Source organism: Lissotriton vulgaris, chromosome 12 (genome assembly GCF_964263255.1).
Source record: "Lissotriton vulgaris chromosome 12, aLisVul1.2, whole genome shotgun sequence".
Classification (NCBI taxonomy): domain Eukaryota; kingdom Metazoa; phylum Chordata; class Amphibia; order Caudata; family Salamandridae; genus Lissotriton; species Lissotriton vulgaris.
The window spans coordinates 229,477,074-229,497,032 of NC_141700.1; the positions used below are offsets into that span (position 1 = coordinate 229,477,074).

The following is a 19,959-nucleotide window of genomic DNA, read 5'->3' on the forward strand; positions in this document are numbered from 1 at the left end:
TCCTTGGACCTTCCTTGTCTTGTTGGTAAACAGAAAACCTAAATATGGCTGCAAAATAAGTTTCTGGAAGTTCTAAAATTAATGAAGAGGTGAAGTTGGTCTCTCACTTTCAGTGCTAGATGTCATGCAAGGAAGACACACATTGGGTCAATGGGGGGCCCCCACACCTGGACCTTGCAGCTTGATCCAGTGCTTCGAGGCCCAGGGAGGAGTGCCCCCTCTCCTGGGCCTTAAAACAGTACAGAGGCACTTCCCAAAACACAGCAGTTCTACATACAAAGAAAGGTTAAGGTTAACAAAAGCCAGTTAATCTGGCTGATCCCTCCTCCCCTTACCCACCCTCCTCTTACCTGTGTCCGGCTGCTCCTGGAAACAAAGGGGCCTTCTGTCGCCCGGATACAAAATGAACAAAGGGCACCTAGAATGGCCGGTACTTAACAGAGGGGCTGCCCAGCCCCTGACACTGTGAGCCAACATAATTGCTGGCCCAGCTGGTGTGCCGTCCCCCACCCCTGTACCCCCAGGAATGTCACCACGCCCTGACCAGCAAGGTCAAGCAAGATATAATGGGATCGGGTGGGGCTGGGGGCTCTGTAGGAATAGGTGGGCTACTTATGAAAGTGTGTGGCCTTTTACAGTGACGTGTCCCCCATGTTTTTTGCCAGATAGCGAGGCCATGGGCAGCTGCCCACGCTGCCCATGCCTAACACCGGCCCTGCCTAGTTTCAAGAGGAGGGAAAGAGGGAGAAAAAGTTAAAACAAGTAGGACTTTCCAGCTCTAACCACTAGATGGCAGAATATGCACAGTGTGTGAAACTAGAAGAGCTTCAGGCTACAAAACCATTTTACAGGTCAGTAATTTGTTTCTTACTGCTCCCCTAACACAGGCACAGGCATGCCCATCACCCCTACCCAGACAAATCTCACAAACCCTTTCAAAATATCCTGGACCTCAGATGCATAAGATCCTTTGGAATCTTAGGAGGGAATCTTGCAGAGTTGGAGGTGGTCATCTTTCCTAGATGTAGGTGTCTTTGATATCATCAGTTTCTCTTTCTCTAAGGCTACCCTTTCTCCATCTTCATTGCTGTTTCTCTTTCTCGTCTTTCCTTTTTCCTTTACCTCTCCTCTCTCTTTATATTTATCACTCTGGCCTACTCTTCCTTGTATCACTGCATTCTTTCATCTTGTTCCTGGTGAGTTAATCTCAACTCTCTCTCAAACTCTCTGACCTTCTCCTCTTCATTAGCCTTCTGCAGTGCCAACTGCACCTATATTACATGGAGGGGAGATTCTTGTTCACCCCTGTGTCACTAGTGACAAGTGACAGACAGTTATTGATGTGCAGCTTCAAGGAACCCATTGTGTCAATTGCAGAAGGGTGAAGGGCTGAGCCGACCAACGGAGTTTCAATCCTGTGACCGTGGGTTAGATACACAATCCTGGAGTGGATGGGTAAGTCCCCTCTAGAACTGGAGTTCTTTCACAATTATTTTCCTATCCCCAAATTATGAGTGAACACTTTTTTTTATTTTAAATGTTATATATAGCGCAGACATGACCCGCAAGGGTATCAGAGCGCTTTACAAATGATTCACGTTAACTGGATATGGAAAGCATCTAATTAACCTGAATAGGACAGGTAGGCCAATTGGACTAATTATGTACTAGCAAAATGTGATTCCTTGTGTATGGTTGTATTAAATTATAAACACAATCTCGTAAAACCCTATAATACCTGCAATACCATTACTGTTTTAACATTCTTCCCTTTCTTTACAGAACTTTATCCATTGCGTAGTTGCCGCCATCTTATATTTTGCAATCTCAATAGCTGCGGTGGCCCAGTATTATGATGGAGCGTCTAAGGCAGCTGGCGTAAGTAAAGAACTTATTTGGCTTGTTTACACTAAGCGAAGACATGAAAAAGCTGCATACTTTGTTTAAATACAAAAATGAGCATTAATGTCCTGTCTTGAATAATAACCACTTATAGAAGTGTCTACAAGTACTGAAGTCTGCTGAGTACAACTTGACCACAAACGGAAACAACAAATGGAAACAACAACAAACAGAAACAACAAATGAAAAAACAACAAATGGAAACAACAAATGAAAACATTAACAAAGGAAACAACAAATGAAAACAACAGCAAATGTAAACAACAAATGGAAACACCAAACTCACTTTAATGAGGAGGCAGCTAAACAAAGCTAAGTCAGGAAGAGAACAGTGCATCTTTGGACAATAAGCAGAGGCTAGTTACTGAAAGCCGTTTGGCTAACAAGAAGAGTAGAATATGGCCAGAAAATGTGCCCAGAATAACAAGAAGCAAGAGATGGAAAAAACAGCTTTAAAGATGAAGGGAACTTTACAGCATTTAAAAGCACAGCAGCTACTCAGTTCAGCAGGTTCTAGCAGGAAGTTGTCTGTTAGTTGGAAGCTATGCAGACAGCATGCAAGGTTTCTGTTGGATATTTCTTCCTGCAGATTCCTCGCCTTATAAACACCCTGAGGCGCCAAACTGGTTCAAGAGACCCTTCCCTCAGCAATAGAGCGCTGCCAGGTAGAACCACACAGCTCCAATCAGCTCCATCTACCCAGGATATGACGATGTTAGCCAACATATTGTGCCATCTGGCTTTCTGATGTATGTTACTATTTCCTGTACCTAACTGATGCAGGCCAGGAACTGTTTTGCGGGGCTTACCGAATTTCCTTACAATGATAGCAGATTACATTAAATGTCATCTACTAATGTCTATTATAATTCATCTCCGGCGCATCTTTGGTCTCACAAAGCAATCCGTAGCCAGGCAGTGTGCATTTGTGAAAGCATGCTACAGGCTGGAAAACGCAACAGAGAAATCTCTAAGTCTGTATTTGTGGCAAGAAATATGCAAGGAAGGTTTGAAATTACGAGCAAGAATTGTTTTTTAATAGTCACTGGATAACTTAAACCATAAGTCGCTCTGGGAACTCCAGTGGTCCTATTCCATCTTTAAGACGTTAGTAAATAAACTAATGACATCCAATCCCTGGTTAAGGACAAAATTACTTTCTCCATACGCCGTTAGACTGGATGAGTATTCAGAACCATAAAAAACTCGTACCGCAACCACACCTGGAAGAAGGTTTCTCGATCATCCACTTAAACCAAAAAATCTATCTAAGTATCGATTTGTGAACATGCCAGTGGCGGCTTCTCTGTTAAGGCGGAGGAGCATCGCCTCACTGCTTTGAATCGGTGAAAGACAGGAAAAATAAAATGATAACAACTTGCTGTTATCATCATTTTATTTAGTCCTTGTTCGGCATCTTGGCGGGGTGGAGCTGCTCTGCTGACAGAGCAGGGCTGGGGAGGAGTGGTGGGCACACTGGACTGAGCATGACACTTTGACCATCCCTCTCGGCCAGCCAAACAGTCAAGCGCACTTAGCATTTCCTCCACCCAGGCTGCATTACAGTCTAGGTGCAGAACATGCCCAGGCCACCAGCCCCCATCTGAATGCTAAACCATAGCGCTCAGACCAATCACAAACGCTGCATTGGCGCAGGGGAGCCTGGATGTGCTTCCTGTTCAGTGACTTCGGCCAGACTGAGGCCATCTCCAGATGCGTGCTGGCCGCTACTGGAACCCTCCTTCCCTCAACAACAGCCCAGCCTGGCTAAAGTCGCTGGAAAATGAGGTATGTAGGCTTTGCGGGGCAATCAGAGAGGATTTAATCCATTTTGTCTGAATCTGCAAAAACCTGTTAAGTCCCGTAGATCTCTATAACCCCAGCATTTAAAGAAGAGGGGCGTTAGTTCCACCAGCAATATTAGCTTGTTTTGAGCCAAAGGATGTAAGACTGAACCTTCATCTTGTAAAATTCATGACAACAGTACGGCTGAATTTAAAAATATAAGAGTCTGCAGGATAGGGGGACCCAGGCCATAACTAGCGTGAAAACGAGCTTTTGTCAGCCATCACAAATGAAGCCAATGACTGCCACCTACGCCATTGTACAGACCTTGTTGCACTTTTTTAGTGCTTTTTAGCATTGTAAATGTACTATGTTGAGTTGATTTTAAATAATTGTGCAACAAAAGTAATTTATTATTGTTAATATTGGTTGATCTGAATCCAACATAACATCCTCATTTCCTACTAGGTATTCGGCTTCATAGCAACCATAGTCTATGCAGTGGATTTCTACTTCATCTTCAATGACCTAACACAGTTTATCAAACAAGGAGATTCGGCAGATCCTCCACAAACACACAGGTCAGAAGAAGGTAAGTACATACATGGTACTGCTTTGATACTAGTCTTGATAAAAAATGTCTTCTGCATTATTTTGCAATGTGCTGAATACCTTTCTCAACTATGATCTTTCAATCCAATACATGCACACTCTGGGGTCACGGCATACGTTGGTGACCACGCTAACATCTACAAAGGACATAGCATACTAAATGGTAAAGAGCCCAGTTCACAAAGATTTTTCAGGGTCTTTTCTTGAATTACTTCTGACTGCGAGGAGTAAGCTGAGAGTATGGTGCAGTTCAAGAGCAACTCTGGTTACCATACGAATAGGCTACAAGTCCTCAGAGCCAAATCTTTAATCTGTGAATTCAGCCCTAAATCTCTCTATACAGATAGTGAGTCAACATGTCAGGGATTGCATGTTTGCATTGCAGAGCCACTACACTGAGAACATGTGGTTTATGTTGATAACTTATTTTCCTATGGTGGCTGGCATCCACTGCGTGGGCAGGGGGGCAAACAAAAGAAAAAAAAATGCACTTACCGATCTTCACGTTGGTGACGAAGTCCTCCTCTCTCCGACCTAGTCTGCTGCTGAGACTGCAGTGCAGACCCAGCAAACTCCTTCGACCAATCCAAGACTGCTCATGTGCTGTTAACCAGCATGTGAGCAGTGCCCTGATTGGTGAGAGCGGCCTCTGTTGCTGCTCCCGAGGTTTCTGGATGCCTGCACCTGCTCTCAACCTAGCTATCTTAAAACAGCTGGGTTGAGAGGTTTAAAGTGCGCATGTGTGGCTGGCCATCTCAAGACGGCTGGCCAAAGACACATGCGCCCTTTAAACAAGTGCAAAAGGCAGGCCTCTGCCCACCACTCCTTCGTGCTCACTGACTAGGCCCGGCCCCGTCCTGACGATCGGTTCAGGACGGATCAGTAAAAAATTAAAATAGTAATGAATTACCATTTCATTTTTATTTCTGGGGCTTTGGGTAGCACATAAGTGGGGCGACGCTCCTCTGCTCCAATTGAGGATCCACCCCTGTTATTTTCTGAAAACATATTCTCCAATAGGAGTAGATGAACATAGAATAAAGACCCTCTTTCGCCTAGCTGGACACGCAACCCAAACAGGATCATACAGTCAGATCTAGCATTACAGAATGACAATCTAAGTTCCTGTGGCACCAGACATTGGTTTTTCCATATGCCAGGTCTGTTCTTGTGGGAGGATCTGTGAGGTCCCCCGAGTCTTGGTTATTGATCTGGTGTCTTCCCCAAGAAAGTCTTTCCCATTGGTTGCTGAGTTCTTGTTACGTCCCTGCTAGATTACAGAAAATCCTTTCCATTCGTTAGATCCCATGGTAATAACCGGTCACCATGGGTGGATCCACCCACCTCCAATTAGTTGGTATTGTTTGCTTCAGATGGTTAGTAGGAAAACCAGTTTCTTGCTTCCCTTTTTAGATTGTCATTTAATCTCAGGTATCTGTGCTGTGAGTGTGATCGTGGTATCTATAATATGGGTAATTTTTTTATCACTCCTTCTCAGTATGTGCTTATTTTGAACCAGGACCATAAGACGTGTGACCATGTCGCCTCCTCCCTGCATACTCTCCAGCATCTATCGGTTTGTTTGGAGTTAAAACAATAGAACCAAAATGGTTTGTAAATCCATTTGTAAAGTTTTCTCAATGCAAACTAATTTGTGTTGGTACTAATGTCCCCTTTTTGAGCATTGATTATCTGTGTTCTTGGGAGGAAGATAAGGCTAACTTGCAGACCCTCTTTAGGGGCCTCAGAGCAAGCAGGCCATGTGCCACTGATGTCCCAGGCTTACCTTACTACGGCTCTGCAAACTGGGCCAAGTTTAACCACTTGCACACTAGACTCTCAGGGTAGCGGGGATGAGCAGTCACTCACTTCTCAGGGAGGTAGTGTGGGGTGCTCAAGCTAAGAACTTAACAGTCAACCAACACCCCAAAATCTTCAGTGTTCAACCAAGTGCTTGTCTTTTCAAGAAATAAAGTACTTTAACCATACAGTTGTACTAAGTACCAAACACTAAAATAGATTCTCCTGAAAGACACTACACCCTCCCTGCTCCTTCCTAGGCAGCCCCCTAGCAATCGGTTGCCCATCACAAGAAGTCTGGAGATGGCATGAATCAAGCACAGGTGCAGTTCTCTGGCCCACAGTCAAATTTTCACTCAATCACTTAATCCAACCCCCTTTGGTAACAGGTGACATGTTTTGAGTCCTCGTTTGCCATTAGTTGAAAGGGCGGACCTCCTGCAGGTATTGAGGTGAACTGATAGTTCACTGGGTCAGGAAGGAACCTGGGCCGCATCTGTCCATCTAACTTCCTTCTCTAGAGCCATGGTGCTGGTGCATGTGCAGACCATGATAGATGGACTCCATAGCAGTGGGATGATGCGCCTTGCCTGGGCCAAGGACAGGTGCAGCCCGGATTAGTTCGTAAGTGGTCAATGAAGTTGCGGTCTTGATTGGACCAGAGATAGGTGAAGCCCCAGTTGAACCTACTTCAGTCGCAGCAGTTGTAGTCCCATCTGGACCTTTGTTCCTCAAGCAGCTGCAACCCCTGTCCGGGTCTAGAGCAATTATGCAGTTGCAGACATGTCTCGCTGTGCGGCAATCATGCAATTGAAGCCCTCCTGTTGAGCTCCAGTAATCATGCAGTTGCACCTGCAGGGCCCTTGCGTCTCCTTGTTGTTTCACTGTGCTTCAGCACTGCATTAATGGAGTCTTGCCACCTCTGTTCATGTGAACATCTTGTTGACTGTGGGGTCTTTCATCCCCTTCACTGCTGCCATGGTGTTGTTTCTGAGCTCTCAGTTGTCTGTCATTCTAGAACCCCCCATACTTACCTCCTCAGCTAAGAACCATCACTGGCAGATCCTTTTACTTCTGGCTCCTCATGGTTCCATGGCCAAACTTCTTTGAATGCAAGCCATGGTGCCACAAACAGGTTGACATGGTGCGATAGTGCTTGCACCAGAACACCTTGTCATGTCTACCACTATATGGTGCTTCACTGTGGTCCCACTGACATTGGAGTTGTGCCCACAGCCCCCTCGTGAAACCCCAGCAATATTTCCACTGCCTGTTGCACTTGTGGAGTCAGGACAGGTTCCATTGGTTACTACCATTGGCCCCCAATCTTCTCTGCCACATAAAGTGTTTTTGGAGAAGATGGCATGCTACTACAGATTGGGCAGCTGGTAGTCAATGACCCCACTGTCCTTTCACATTACTGCAGCTCCTACTGCTTGCACTCTTTAGTCCACCATTACTTTTGTTGTCACTGTTTCCTGGAACCTTCCTTCCTTCCTTCTTGTGATCTCGTCAGCACTTCTATGGGTTCTACAGGTTACCTTGGCTTCTATTGCCTCTCCCTTGCCACCATACAGGGGAGAGAGACTCAGTTGGCCCTAGATGGGGAGCAAATGCCAGGTGGCAATTGTTGAGGGAGCCAAGAAGTGTCCTTCTTGGCCACTCCTCTTGACATGTGGTTTAAACCATTCGCCACCTTTGTGCCCATCCATGATCTATTTTAGTCTATCCATATTCTTTTGGCAATGTTGTCTCCTGAAATAGAGAATATATGTTAGCTGAGTTTGTACTAATGGTGCGCATAGTGGTAAACCAACAAGTGGAGGGTAAAAGAAAATCTTTTTAGTAACTCCTAATTATTTTGAATTTCAATTAAAGATAAGCATATCTAAATCACCTCATACTGCATGTATGCAAAAGGGACAGTTCTCTACTGTTACGCCTCACAAGACTCCTGAGTCCTTTCTAGTGAGTGGTCCATAGTCATATGCTGGCCCCATATCTACATGTCTACTACTGCTGAGCAAACACCCACAAAGCATGAGGCAACAAGGGGTGCCTTCTCTGAATTCCCGGTGACCCTCCCCACAGCCAGGGCCCATTAAACTTTCTCAATCCCCCACCCCACCCCACCCTTCTCCCAGGTGATGAATAGGGGTATTCTTCCACAATCCGGGTAGATGGGGCAATCACCACCAATTTAACCCTCCCTTTGAAGGTGCTGAAAGCCCACTAGACTCGGGTATCTATCTTATTGTTGTAGAAAAAAATTATAGCTGTGTATGTGGACCACCATGGTATTGGGTCTATTCTCTAACACTAAAATTCCAACAGTCTTTATGCCCTCCAGGTTGTGTGCAGAGCCCCATTCCCGTGGCAAGCAAGATCGTATGTAGTAGTTATGATATATGGAGCAGGAGAGTAAGAGTAAATCCTGATTTCCTCCTACTTGACATGATGAAAGGTTGCACTACTCGGGACCATGCTCTGCCAGCCAAAGAAGTCAACTAAACCCTACCATTTTGAAATCTAGACACAGAGACGTCTCCATTGTGGTGTGCTTTGCAAGGATCTCACAATTTGTTCTTCCACGGAATGCCCTGCAAACCTCAAACTTTCCCTAAAATCGTGTATTCTTCTCACATTTCTGTAAAAGAAAGTTCCAGAATCTGTGGGGAATCACAAATTTACTACCACCCAGCGTTCCCCTACTTGTCCAGATGAAAATGGTACCCGGTGTGTTAGACTGATCCGAACACTCGCAACACAAAAGGCTCCAAAACAAAACATGGAGAAATAGGCAGTAGGGGTAGCGGCGGTATTTGGGCCTGGGCTGGACTGCCACCCAGGGACCTCTACCAAACCAGACATGTCTGAAAACTAGACACCCAGAGAATTCCAGGATGGTGTGCCTTGCATGGATCCAACGGAGGTTTCTTACACACAATGCCCTGCACACCTCAAACTTAGCTTAAAATCACACGTTTCTTCCATTTCTGTGATGTGAACTTGCTTAATCTACAGGGATCCACAAACTTCCTACCACCTAGCATTCCCCCACTTGTTCCAATATAAATACTACCCCCATTTGTGTGACTGTGCCTACAGACTGGAGATGCAAGATGAACAGATCAAACCAGGATCAATGGGAGTCAATTTCAACCTTGCAGGGGATTTCCATTGATACTGGTTTGATCCTTTCCTGTCATGGGCACTAGGCCCAGTCACACAAGTGGATTTTGCTGGATACAATATGTTGTTTCCAGATTGAGTTTTGGGTCTATTGTGTGGCAGGCGCTAGGCCCAGCCACACAAGTGAGGCACCATTTTTATCAAGAGGAGTTTGGGAATACAGAATAGTGGAACATTTGTTATTACCAATTCGATTTTTCAGCATTAGTGCCTTCCAAATGTAAGCCAGTGTTCTAGAAAGAAGACATTTTGCAAAATGCCCACTAATTCACATACCAGTTTGGGTACCCTTAAATTCAGATATCTACAAATAACCACTGCTCCGAACGTCATTATAAAGTGTACATTTCAGAAATGCATAGGTTCCTTTCACACCCATTTTTCACTTTCTATATTTTACCATATGAATTGCTCTATACTCAGTACACAATGAAAAACCGTTGCAAAGTGAAGCTCTGTGTACCTTGAGTTCTTAGAGTTCCAGGAATCCCTACAAACCCTATACATCCCCACAATCAGAAGTGTCTAGCAGAAGTAACGGTATATTTGTTTGTAAAATGGCCTACGCAACAAGAAGTTACAGATGAAAACATTGTCCCAAATGGCTGGTTTTCCTACTGATTTTCAATATTTTTTTTTATTTCAACAGTTTGTTTCTGTGCGTAAACAGTGAGGGATCTACACAAATGACCCCTTGCCGAATTGAGGATTTTTTCTACTTTCTAGAAATGTATAGATTATCGGCATTAGCCAAGTGTTTCACACCAGTTTCCACTACAAACTGAAAGTAGGTTGAAGGCCTACTTACAGTTTGTGGTAAAAACAAATATTTTATTTTTGATACAGCTCTCCGGTATCTTGAAAGCTGAAGCGATGGTGATTTTAGCACAGCAAACCTTTCATTGACACCATGTATAGGACTTTTGTGTGGACCACTATTTTTTCCCAAAGCCCACCCAAAGTTTTAGCTATATATTGACTATTTTTGCAGTACACTCCAGGGACTGTCCAGTGGAATCCACAAACATTGTGTGCACTAATTTGGTGTAGATGCCGTATGTGGAAGATCATTTATGGAGGACGAAGGGCAAAGTACCCCAAACAGTCAAAAAAAGGCTCAGCAGCTGAGGGGTTAAAACACCTAGGAAGACTTTGTGTCTTCAGCCCCAGACGTGGTGTGGCCAATGCAGGCACCCTAAGGGGTGATGCATCATCTCTATACAACAAATCCAGCAGACTACACCTGCATATTGTGCTCTAGAAAAGGCATTTACTGTCGTCTTATATCAGATTGAGCTTTGCTGAGTCTAGTATCCTCTCTTACACATCTCTGGATTCAAATTCTTATCAGAGCAACTGAGCTCCCTCCTTCCTTCCTCTGTCATTGGTGAAGTGTCTGAGAAAAAAACAGAATTGATTACCCTTGAGTTACACCTTTCCTCTACGTCTTATCGCCTATAAGATTGGCTTGTTCAAGTTCTCCTTTTGCAGATACAGCATTACAGTCAAACTTGCAATTTTTTGTCTGCAGAGAGCATAAAGGACCTGAGATGCAAGAATGCTGTATGTTTGCAGCCAGATTTTCCAAGGGTAACCCAAACTATTCTGCCATCCAAGCAGATGCGTTTGTGTTTCTCAGAATCCTGAAATTCTTAGCCTGGACTACATGCCCTGCTGTAGTAAGAGCAAAAATGCAATTAAACAACACTGTGACATGTGGGATGTATTTCAGGATTAGTTGTTTTGCACTGGAGTGGAAATACAAAGTATATTTCACAATGTCAGGGTAAATTCACTGAATGAATGGAGATTGATGTGAAAAAGAGACCAAGACATCATATGGATACAGCAGAAAATTGGGACAAAAACTGCACGTACGCATTGGTTGGTACAACGCCCCTTGTTGGCAGTCTATTGTGATATTCTGCCTCCATCCTGTGTGTTCTCGCCTGTCCCATAATGTTTCCTCTCGGTGGTTTTGCACATCTAATTCTCGGGCCTGCTCCATATGTATTTCTTTCACTTTCACTGCACAGAAGGTACAGCCTAAACAAAGTGGAGACTAACCGTAAAATGTATATACAAGGTCAGAAGCCTTTTTACCTGTACCCTTTGCAGAGGAGTCCTTCAACTATCCCATAGTGAAGTGTATGCAGTCTCCCATACCTGTGACCCTTTGCTTCACACCGAGCCTCTTGAGTGTGACTGCGCTTACGTGTTTATCTAAGGTGACTGTGTGCAATATGATTGGCTTTCCTCCCCAAGCCCACCTTGCTATCACCAAGAGTGATAGTCCCCTGCAGCAGGCTGTTCCATGGAGGAGCATCTGGTGGTTTGAGGCGTTTCACCCTCAGCTGGTTTCTGGTGACAGGCTATGTTCAGTTCAGACCTGCCATGAAAAAAGGACTGACCTAAAAAGATTAGTCTGTTTGTGCAGCTGTATAATACATCTTCCCATGTTTTGCCTGTGCTTGTGATAATACCACATTACTGTTGCTCCCTCCTATGTACTGTGCTTAGTGTTGAATGTAAATAATGTAGACCATGCTCAGGAAAACTACTCTGCCTCTTTCTAATGCAAATGTGGCTAATAAATTAGTTCTCATCTCATTTGTCCACTCTGGCAATATTCTGGTATATTTGTATTGTACAGGGTAGATGAAATTATGACTTGTGGAGGTGGTACACCTACGCATTGGCTCTAGTTTCCACGAGTTCTCTGAACTTCTGAAGACAGTGTGGCTGTTTCCTCCAAATCTACAATTAAGCCGAGGACACTGGAGAAGCCTGCTGTTCTGCCCCGACTAGAATATGAGCATCTGGATGTCCAAATAAAAGAAAGGTAGACAATCCCAAGGCCCAATTGAGACCTGTGTGGAGGATGACCCTGAGCCTCCCCAAAAGCCACGAGGTCCTACACCCTAGTTAACTGTACCTTAAATCCTAACATCTGTATTACAGAGGGACAGAGATGTGTTGGACCACCAGTGTTGTGTCTGTAGTGTGACTACACTGAAGATTGACTGTCCTTTGTTTATGGGAGCGACTGTTGCCCTAGATGCAGCCCACAAGGGGCCAAAGGGCATTTGGATATGGTTGCTCTTTTTCTCCCATCACGTTAAGGCAATGAAAGTTTGCTGCAACAATCCAGACCCTGGCATTGGCAGGTGAGGGGAAACCAGGTGCATATCTCATGGCATTTGGCCCATCTAACACACTGTGGGCCTGAGTCACAAAGGACCTACACACTCATAGCATGAGAATTCTCATTGCGGAGATTCCGCCCCGAGTGCGGAGACTCCTCCATGACTGCAAGGCCTCCGCCACACGTTTGGAGGCTCATTGTGAATCAGGACCACCACCTGTATTATTTAGAATGGTGATGCACAGTGTTCTGTTAACCACATCACTGCTGTGGTTATTTTTCCCCTGTGCTGGAAATTATTTTGGTTCATTCATGACGAGCTCAGCTCGTCATCAGCACAGCTCAACTGTGCCTCATGACGAGCTGAGCTAGTCATGAGCATGGAAGGGGTTATAGGGATAGGCTTAAAAGCGTGGCCCACACATAACAATCTGAGCATCAGCACATCAAACCCAATGTTAGGCCCTTTCTTAAAGCAGAGTGATGAACAGTGCATTGCTTTCAGTAAGGCAGTGAGCTGTTACTCATACTTTATTGGGACACGGCCTACATTGTGCTATGAAAACAGTACCGGATGACAGCTAGTCTCTGGAATGCAGAGCTGCTAATGATGTGTGGCCACATTTCACAAGATAGGTTTAAAAAGAATAAAGGTTGAAAAAGAATGATGCAGCTGTGTCTGTATGTGTGCACGGATGTGTGTGTGTGCATGGATGTGTGCGGTGTGTGCGTGTGTGTATGTATGTATGTATGTATGTATGTAAAGGTATGACTGTCTTCTGCACATCACAGTATTGACTAATTTCATACATTTTTTGGCTACCTGGGATGTCTGTTGATTTAGTCAGATAACAACTGAAGATGACATGGATTCAAAGAGGCTGAACTCAGTTAAAGAAGGCAGCACCTTACCTTCTTCCATCCCAGTCTACGATGCCTTTTATGACACCTTGATCGCCAAGCTCCAGGCAAGAGACACAAATCTGGTTCTCTTCCAGGGGATCCTCATCAATAGTCATAAGCACTGAATATTCCCGCCCATGTGCGGGACCCCGGAAACAATATAAAAATATATATGTATAAAACACATATATCTCGCTCCACATATATGTATGTACATATATCATTTTTCTCACATCAATGCAGCCCCAAAACTGAGGCTAAACAATGCAAACACATATACATGAACTGCAATTGGTAAGGAATCAAAAAACACATTAGGGCAAAAAACCCTTGAACTTTGTGTTTTAATGAGTCAAACCACTCATAAATCCTGAATATTGCTTATAAATAGACATTGTTAGCCCTCAGGCTGCATTGCAAAACAATATCATAATAAATGAAACCATTTTTACAATAACTGGCACCGTGCCTTTAAGGCAGCCATGACCCCTGGCTTCCCATCATGCCTCAGGGGTGACTGTTAGGTCAGTTGTTCTTTCCGGCTCCTTCAGTCAGGACCCTGGGGAAACAGCTCCTTTTCTTTTTGACTTTCTGTCAAAAAATATTCAACTTTAACTAGAATTTTTGACTTCACTCGATGCCTTTTAGACATAGAGTGCTGCTTAAAAATGTTTGTACTTAAAAAAGGCCATGTGGAAGGAAGAAGGCCAAGACTGACTCTCATTCAGTCTGTATCCTGTGCCTACCAGACTCTCATTCCTCTAAAACCTGTGAACACTGCCAGGTTTTATCTTCCAGGACTCTTAAAGATCGGGAGAGGATTAGAGTTTATGAGCTTTCTGAGAGAGGAAGATCTCCCAAGAAGCAGAAAAGTCGGAAGACGCGGTCGACGTCGAGAGAAGCCCCGACTGGTTCACATTCGACGTCGGGATCGGCGTTGGAGAAGCAGTCGACGGCGACGAAGAAGATGTCTTCAGCGTCTACATCGAAGGTACCTCCGCTTCAGTCAGCGTCGAGGGACAGGTCGCCCTCGAAGCGGAAGAGCTCGACGGCGAGCCGTATGACGTCGAAACAGCATCGTCATGCTGTGACGTCGAGGCATTCTCCGTCGACGTCGGTCCATCGGCGTTCGACGTCGAGCCATCCTCCGTCGACGACTAGCCATGGTCGTTCGACGTCGAGGGAGCCTCTGTCGACACATCATCGGTCGACGTCGATGCAGCCAACGTCGACGCCTGGACAAGAGCGTTCGACGTCGGAGCGGCATTTGGAGTCGAGGCACGCCCAGTCGCCGTCAAATCAACGGCGATCAGCGTCGAAACAGCCTCCATCGACGTCGAGCAGACAGCCTTCGACGTCGAAGGGCAGTCATCGCCACCCGAGGTCGACGTTAGAGAAATCACGGTCGACGTCGAGGGAACGCCTACCTGCTCGGCGCTCGGCGTCGATACAACCACCGTCGAGGGATCAGCAAAGATCCAGGGAGAGAAGTTCTTCGCAGACAAAGAACATTACGGCGCATCTAATAGGGGGAGGTCCAAATCCCCTGCAAGATCGCAACAGGATCGAACGGATCAACCTCCACGGTCACGTACACCTGCGAAGGATCCCGTCCGCAAGTCTCCTTCTGTTCATCTTTCCCCAAGGTGGAATAGACCTCTTCACCACTGGGCAAAGGACAAGGAGACGGCAGATCGCCTAAAGCGATAATCGAGACCAACCTCTTCCCCGCAGAGAACGGTCTCGTTCTAAGCACTCAAGTAAGAGACATTCTCGTCACAGAGAGCGATCTCGTTCCAAGACGCGTTCTAGCAGAAGATCTAGGTCCAAGAGGACACGTAGTTCTTCAAGTTCGTCGAGAACGCGATCTCACAGGGAGTACTCCCCGACTCTTACAAACAGTCCACGCTCAAGAGTGTCTCCAACTGAGGATATTTTCTCGTTCCAAGATATCTTGGGCAGGGGAGCCCTGAAGCTGGGAGTACCAATGACAGCTCCACAAGTCAAGACGACTGTCATATTCGAAACCCTGCAACATAGATCAGCACCCAAACCGTTGTTGCCGTTGGTTCCGGGTATAATGGAACATGTGAATGAAGTCTTCCTCACTCCGGCAACGGGGAAGTCCGTTCCAGCGAGGATTCTCAAAAAGTATCGTCCTCCGGAAGAGGATCCTCTGTTCCTCAAAGCTGATCCCCCGCCAGATTCAGTGATCATTACGGCGGCAAGAAAATCCAATGCGGTGGCTTCCTCATCCACGGTGCCTCCGGATAAGGATAGCAAGGTGCAGGACTCATGGGGGAGATGGGTGTGTAACACCTCAGCCTCTTTCCTCAAGGTCTCCAACGCGGAAGCCCTGCTCGGCAGGTATGACAGGTCTTTGTGGGACTCACTTCAGAGATTTACCGCAAAACTTCCTGAGGAATATAGAAAGGACTTTGAGGAGGTTCTGATGGAGGGCAGTCAAGTCTCCAATCAGATTATAGGATCGGCAGCAGATGGGGCAACGCTGGCTGCGCATGGCTATGTGCACGGAGTTACAGCAAGGAGAACATCTTGGTTACGCCTCACAGCATTAAAACCAGAGGCTCAAGCAAGAATCCTAAACCTTCCTTTTTCAGGCACATCTCTTTTTGGAGCAAGTGCGGATTCGGAGATGCAGCGGATGAAGACCGAGTTGGACACTCTCAAAGCGGTGGGACTCGAGAAGAAAAAGGAATTCAAGAAGAAATTCCGTTCAAACAACAAAGGTTATTCGAAGCAGAGGGTTTAAACCCCTCAATGGCAGAAAGGCCAGAACCAGCAGGGCCAGCAAAAGGCACAGTACAAAGGCAAGGGCAATTCCAAGGGAAATGGAAATCAGCGCCAAGGCAACAACTTCAATAAAGCTCAGCAGAAGCAATGCCGCGCCGTTACCCACTCCAGTTTACCGTGATTAACGTGCTGGATGCCTGCCTCAACCGAGGCTACCTCCGGTACATGTAGAAGTGTCCAGAGATAATAGAAAAGGATAAAAAAAAGGGATAAAAATAGTGTCTCACCTAAGAATTTATTTATTGGAAAAAAGGGGGTAGGCACTATTGATAAAAGGAATTGCGATATGGTGGTAATCGTGTTACTGGATTACCGCATGTCTTGAAAAATGTGTCAACATGTTTCAGCTCTCTCGGCCCAGCCAGGTCTACGGAGCTTTCGTCAGGACAAAAACACAAACGAAAAAAAGGAAGAAAAATATCTCACACCACTTGTGTAGTATTTGATGATAAGTATGGTCAACTTATACTTAGATTTCCTGTGCTATAATGAGCTCAATAGTAGCTTCAACAGGGGTCGGAGAGTCGCTTGTGGTCTTTGCCACGAGGTTCAGCGCTGTGTCCCCTGTGCTGACTCTGCCCCTGCCAGGGCAGAGTCAGCACAGGGGACACAGCGGATGCCTGCCTCGGGTGAGGCAGGCATCCAGCACGTTAATCGACTACCCTATGAACACGCCATGACTCCTGAGGGGGCGGAAAAAAGGTACACCGCAACGATTAAACCAGGATGTCTATGAGGGTTTTCGAATATAAACCAAAGGTTTTGTAGATACCAGTGTCCATTCTATTTTTGATTATTGCGACCCCTGCTTTACACTATAACATTCCTCCAGAATCTAACTGGCTGAGGCACGCGCTCCTAAAGATTTCCTATGGGAGGCAGTAAGATTCATTAACAACCCTTTGACTTTTTAACTTAAGGGTGCTCAGCTAAACTTGCTTTTAAGGATATAAACTTAGATTACAAAACATATGAAAAGTTGGGTCTACGTAGCATGAGGTGAACTACATAGATCTGGCTAAGAACAATCTCTCAGGTTAAATGCCAAGTTTGGAAAAAGAGAAACACTGTTATATATAAATGCTTCGATGTCCAATCTAACTAGAGTACAATGTGTCTAAAATCCCTTTTTAATCCTCTGGGAGAATGTTGAAAAGTATGGAAGTCTCTAAAGATCTGTAAAGGAGGCTGTAATCTCTGTGGGAAATGCTTGTCCACATTATTTTTTTCTGCCCTACCTCTGATATATAACTGAGACAGTGGCAGAAACCCTTGTTTAATTGGGCTGTAATTCACCCATACTATGAACATTTATGGGAGTAGCCTAGAAGATCTTAAACCAAAATTAATTTAACATTGGATGCAATAAGTAAAGACACATGAGTATTAAAGTGTTCTTTGCGTTTATATTTTGAACCAATTGTTGTGGGGGAAATGCTTGTATCAGGTTGTCAGGAAGATTGTGCATTAAATTATTCTGCTATTGCTTGCAACTCTAAATTCAGTAAATAATGGCCAGGCAAGTCTGCTAGAATTAATTGTACGACTGACATAAAACAAGTGGCTCTTCATTATGAATTACAAATGCACACTACAAGTATACATTGGTATGGTTTTAAATAACCCAATAAAATAAACTACTACATGGGAAAGCAAAAACATGAAAATCAGAAAATGTATTATTTGATGATTGATTTGGTACATGCAGTAAGATGTGTATCAAAATATGGAAAACTAACTGTTAAATTGTTATCAATGTTCTTGCGATGATGAAATGATCATGAATGAATGAATGCAAAATATACGTTTTATTGCAGTAACAATTAAAAAAAAGACCCAATGGAATCTGGAAGAGATGTCCAATAGATTCCTCCTGTCTAATCAACATTTTCAGCATAAGTGACATAATTCTTTTAGTTCTAATTCCATGACACCCAACTCTTAACTCTTCTGCTTAAACATCATTGTAAGATTATGTTTCATCTGTCAACATTAATGAGTCCAGATACTTACCATTTGAACTACATTATGTTTAAAAAGTTGTAAAAATGTAACTCAACCAGATTGTGACTGTGTGAACTCTTTTTAAGTATAGACATTCGTGATCCAGGAGATTCCTTCACTAAATGTGGAGGTAGTACATTTGTTGATATATATCACTTTAGCAATAAACTATCAATCAGGAGCTTGTATAGCGCGTCTACTCACCTGCGAGGGACTCGAGGCTGTATCCATTTTGACTTCTTAGCTCCAGCCCTGAATCTCAAGAAAGAATTTTCAATGTGAAAGATTTTGGCAAGAAAGATTAAGCACTACAGAAGAAACAATGGGGCTCTCTCTAGATCAGGATTTAGGAATAATCGTGCAGATGTAATGTAATCTTACTGTAACTAGGCGCTCTTCTCTTTCCTTACAGAGGAGGACTCAGACTCAGACTGAAGATCGAAGTGCCAGTATTATGCATCCGGTTATGTACTTCCATCTTCTTCAACCGCCAACGACAAACATTTGCGTTGTTCTCCCTTTTTCGAAAAAGAAAATACCTCTCCACATAATTATGTGCGAGAATTCACAGACACTGAGCCAGAGTGAGAAGCATAGCAAACAAATGAGCTGGTACTCGTTAAAATGCATATAAAGAAATGTATGGCGAAGGCTCAGATCATGCAGCCAGGTCTTTCAAGCACCTTTGCCCTTTACTGTACTGTTTTATGTGATTAATTTGTACAGAACTGTTTAATTCCCAAGTATTTGTGACCAAAGATTGAAGATGTAACTGCTAACAGTCTATTTTTCTTGCAAATGTTATGGTAGTCCTGTGCACAGCCTTGTGTGGATCTGAGTTGATCAGGAGGAGCTGCCCTTATGCTGTGCAAGATTTACACATGGTGCCCAGAAGGAGTGGGACACCAGCTGAGGTCTTGCATTCTCATACCTGGTTACAGGGTTAGCTCGCTTCTCACAAAAGCAACCATCCAACACGGGATACCTGGCTTGGAACGGGAGCATGTAGACCACCATTCGTAGACAGACAGTTGCCTTGTGTTAGTTGGAACCTACAGCATGCGCGATCACTACATGTTGTAAGTTGATATCACTGGGCAGGTGTGCCAGGTGGTTGATCAAAACAGAAGCACATGGAATTAGGCAGCATGCAAAACATTGACCAGTGAACTGTGCAATAGGTAACATCTTTCACAAATATACTAGGGTAGGACCATGGGTAATTTTTAAGAAAATGTATATAGTATGGACAAATGTTGGTTCAAGAAAGAAACTGCTTATTAATTCTGGAAGTTGCTAAGGGGTCACTGGAGTAAATGTATACCTGGGAGTCTGAGATAGTGACGCTGTCTTTAAGGTTGCACACAATAACCGAAGCTCATTGCACATTTTTCATTAAACAGTCTGGGAAAAGATCAATAAACATAAGTTAATAAAATGTTGTGTGTTTTACTTTTTTTTTTAGAGATGGGTCTCTTCATCAAAGAATCTTTATTTTATCCAATCGTGGCCATAAAAGACACAAATCAATACAATACACTCGAGGATGGTCTTAAAACAATATAAAAACAGCATCATCATCCCCTGCAATATTACGTAGAATTAAAATATTACGTTAATCCTTGTTTCATACAGGCAAAGCACTCAGCAGTATATAGTAACAGCCTATGAAATATAGTAGCAGCATACGTGCAAAGTGCATAAAAAATGTAAATACATCCTAATCAAAAACAATAAATATGTAAAACTAGGGTGCTTTTATATCTATAAAACTGATATTGTTATGCTTCCATTGTTTTCTT

The 19,959-nt window shown here is 44.2% G+C and overlaps 1 protein-coding gene across 1 annotated transcript in view; it reads left to right on the forward strand.

Moving 5' to 3' along the window:
• The window catches only part of CMTM3 (CKLF like MARVEL transmembrane domain containing 3), a 111,391-nt gene extending 91,792 nt beyond the window's left edge, over positions 1–19,599 (forward strand). The window contains exons 3-5 of the mRNA XM_086947722.1: positions 1,783–1,878; positions 4,156–4,279; positions 18,570–19,599. Coding sequence (XP_086803848.1) covers positions 1,783–1,878; positions 4,156–4,279; positions 18,570–18,592 — 243 coding nt within the window. The 3' untranslated portion in view covers positions 18,593–19,599. The remainder of the gene's footprint in view (positions 1–1,782; positions 1,879–4,155; positions 4,280–18,569) is intronic.
• The last annotated feature ends 360 nt before the right edge of the window (positions 19,600–19,959 follow it).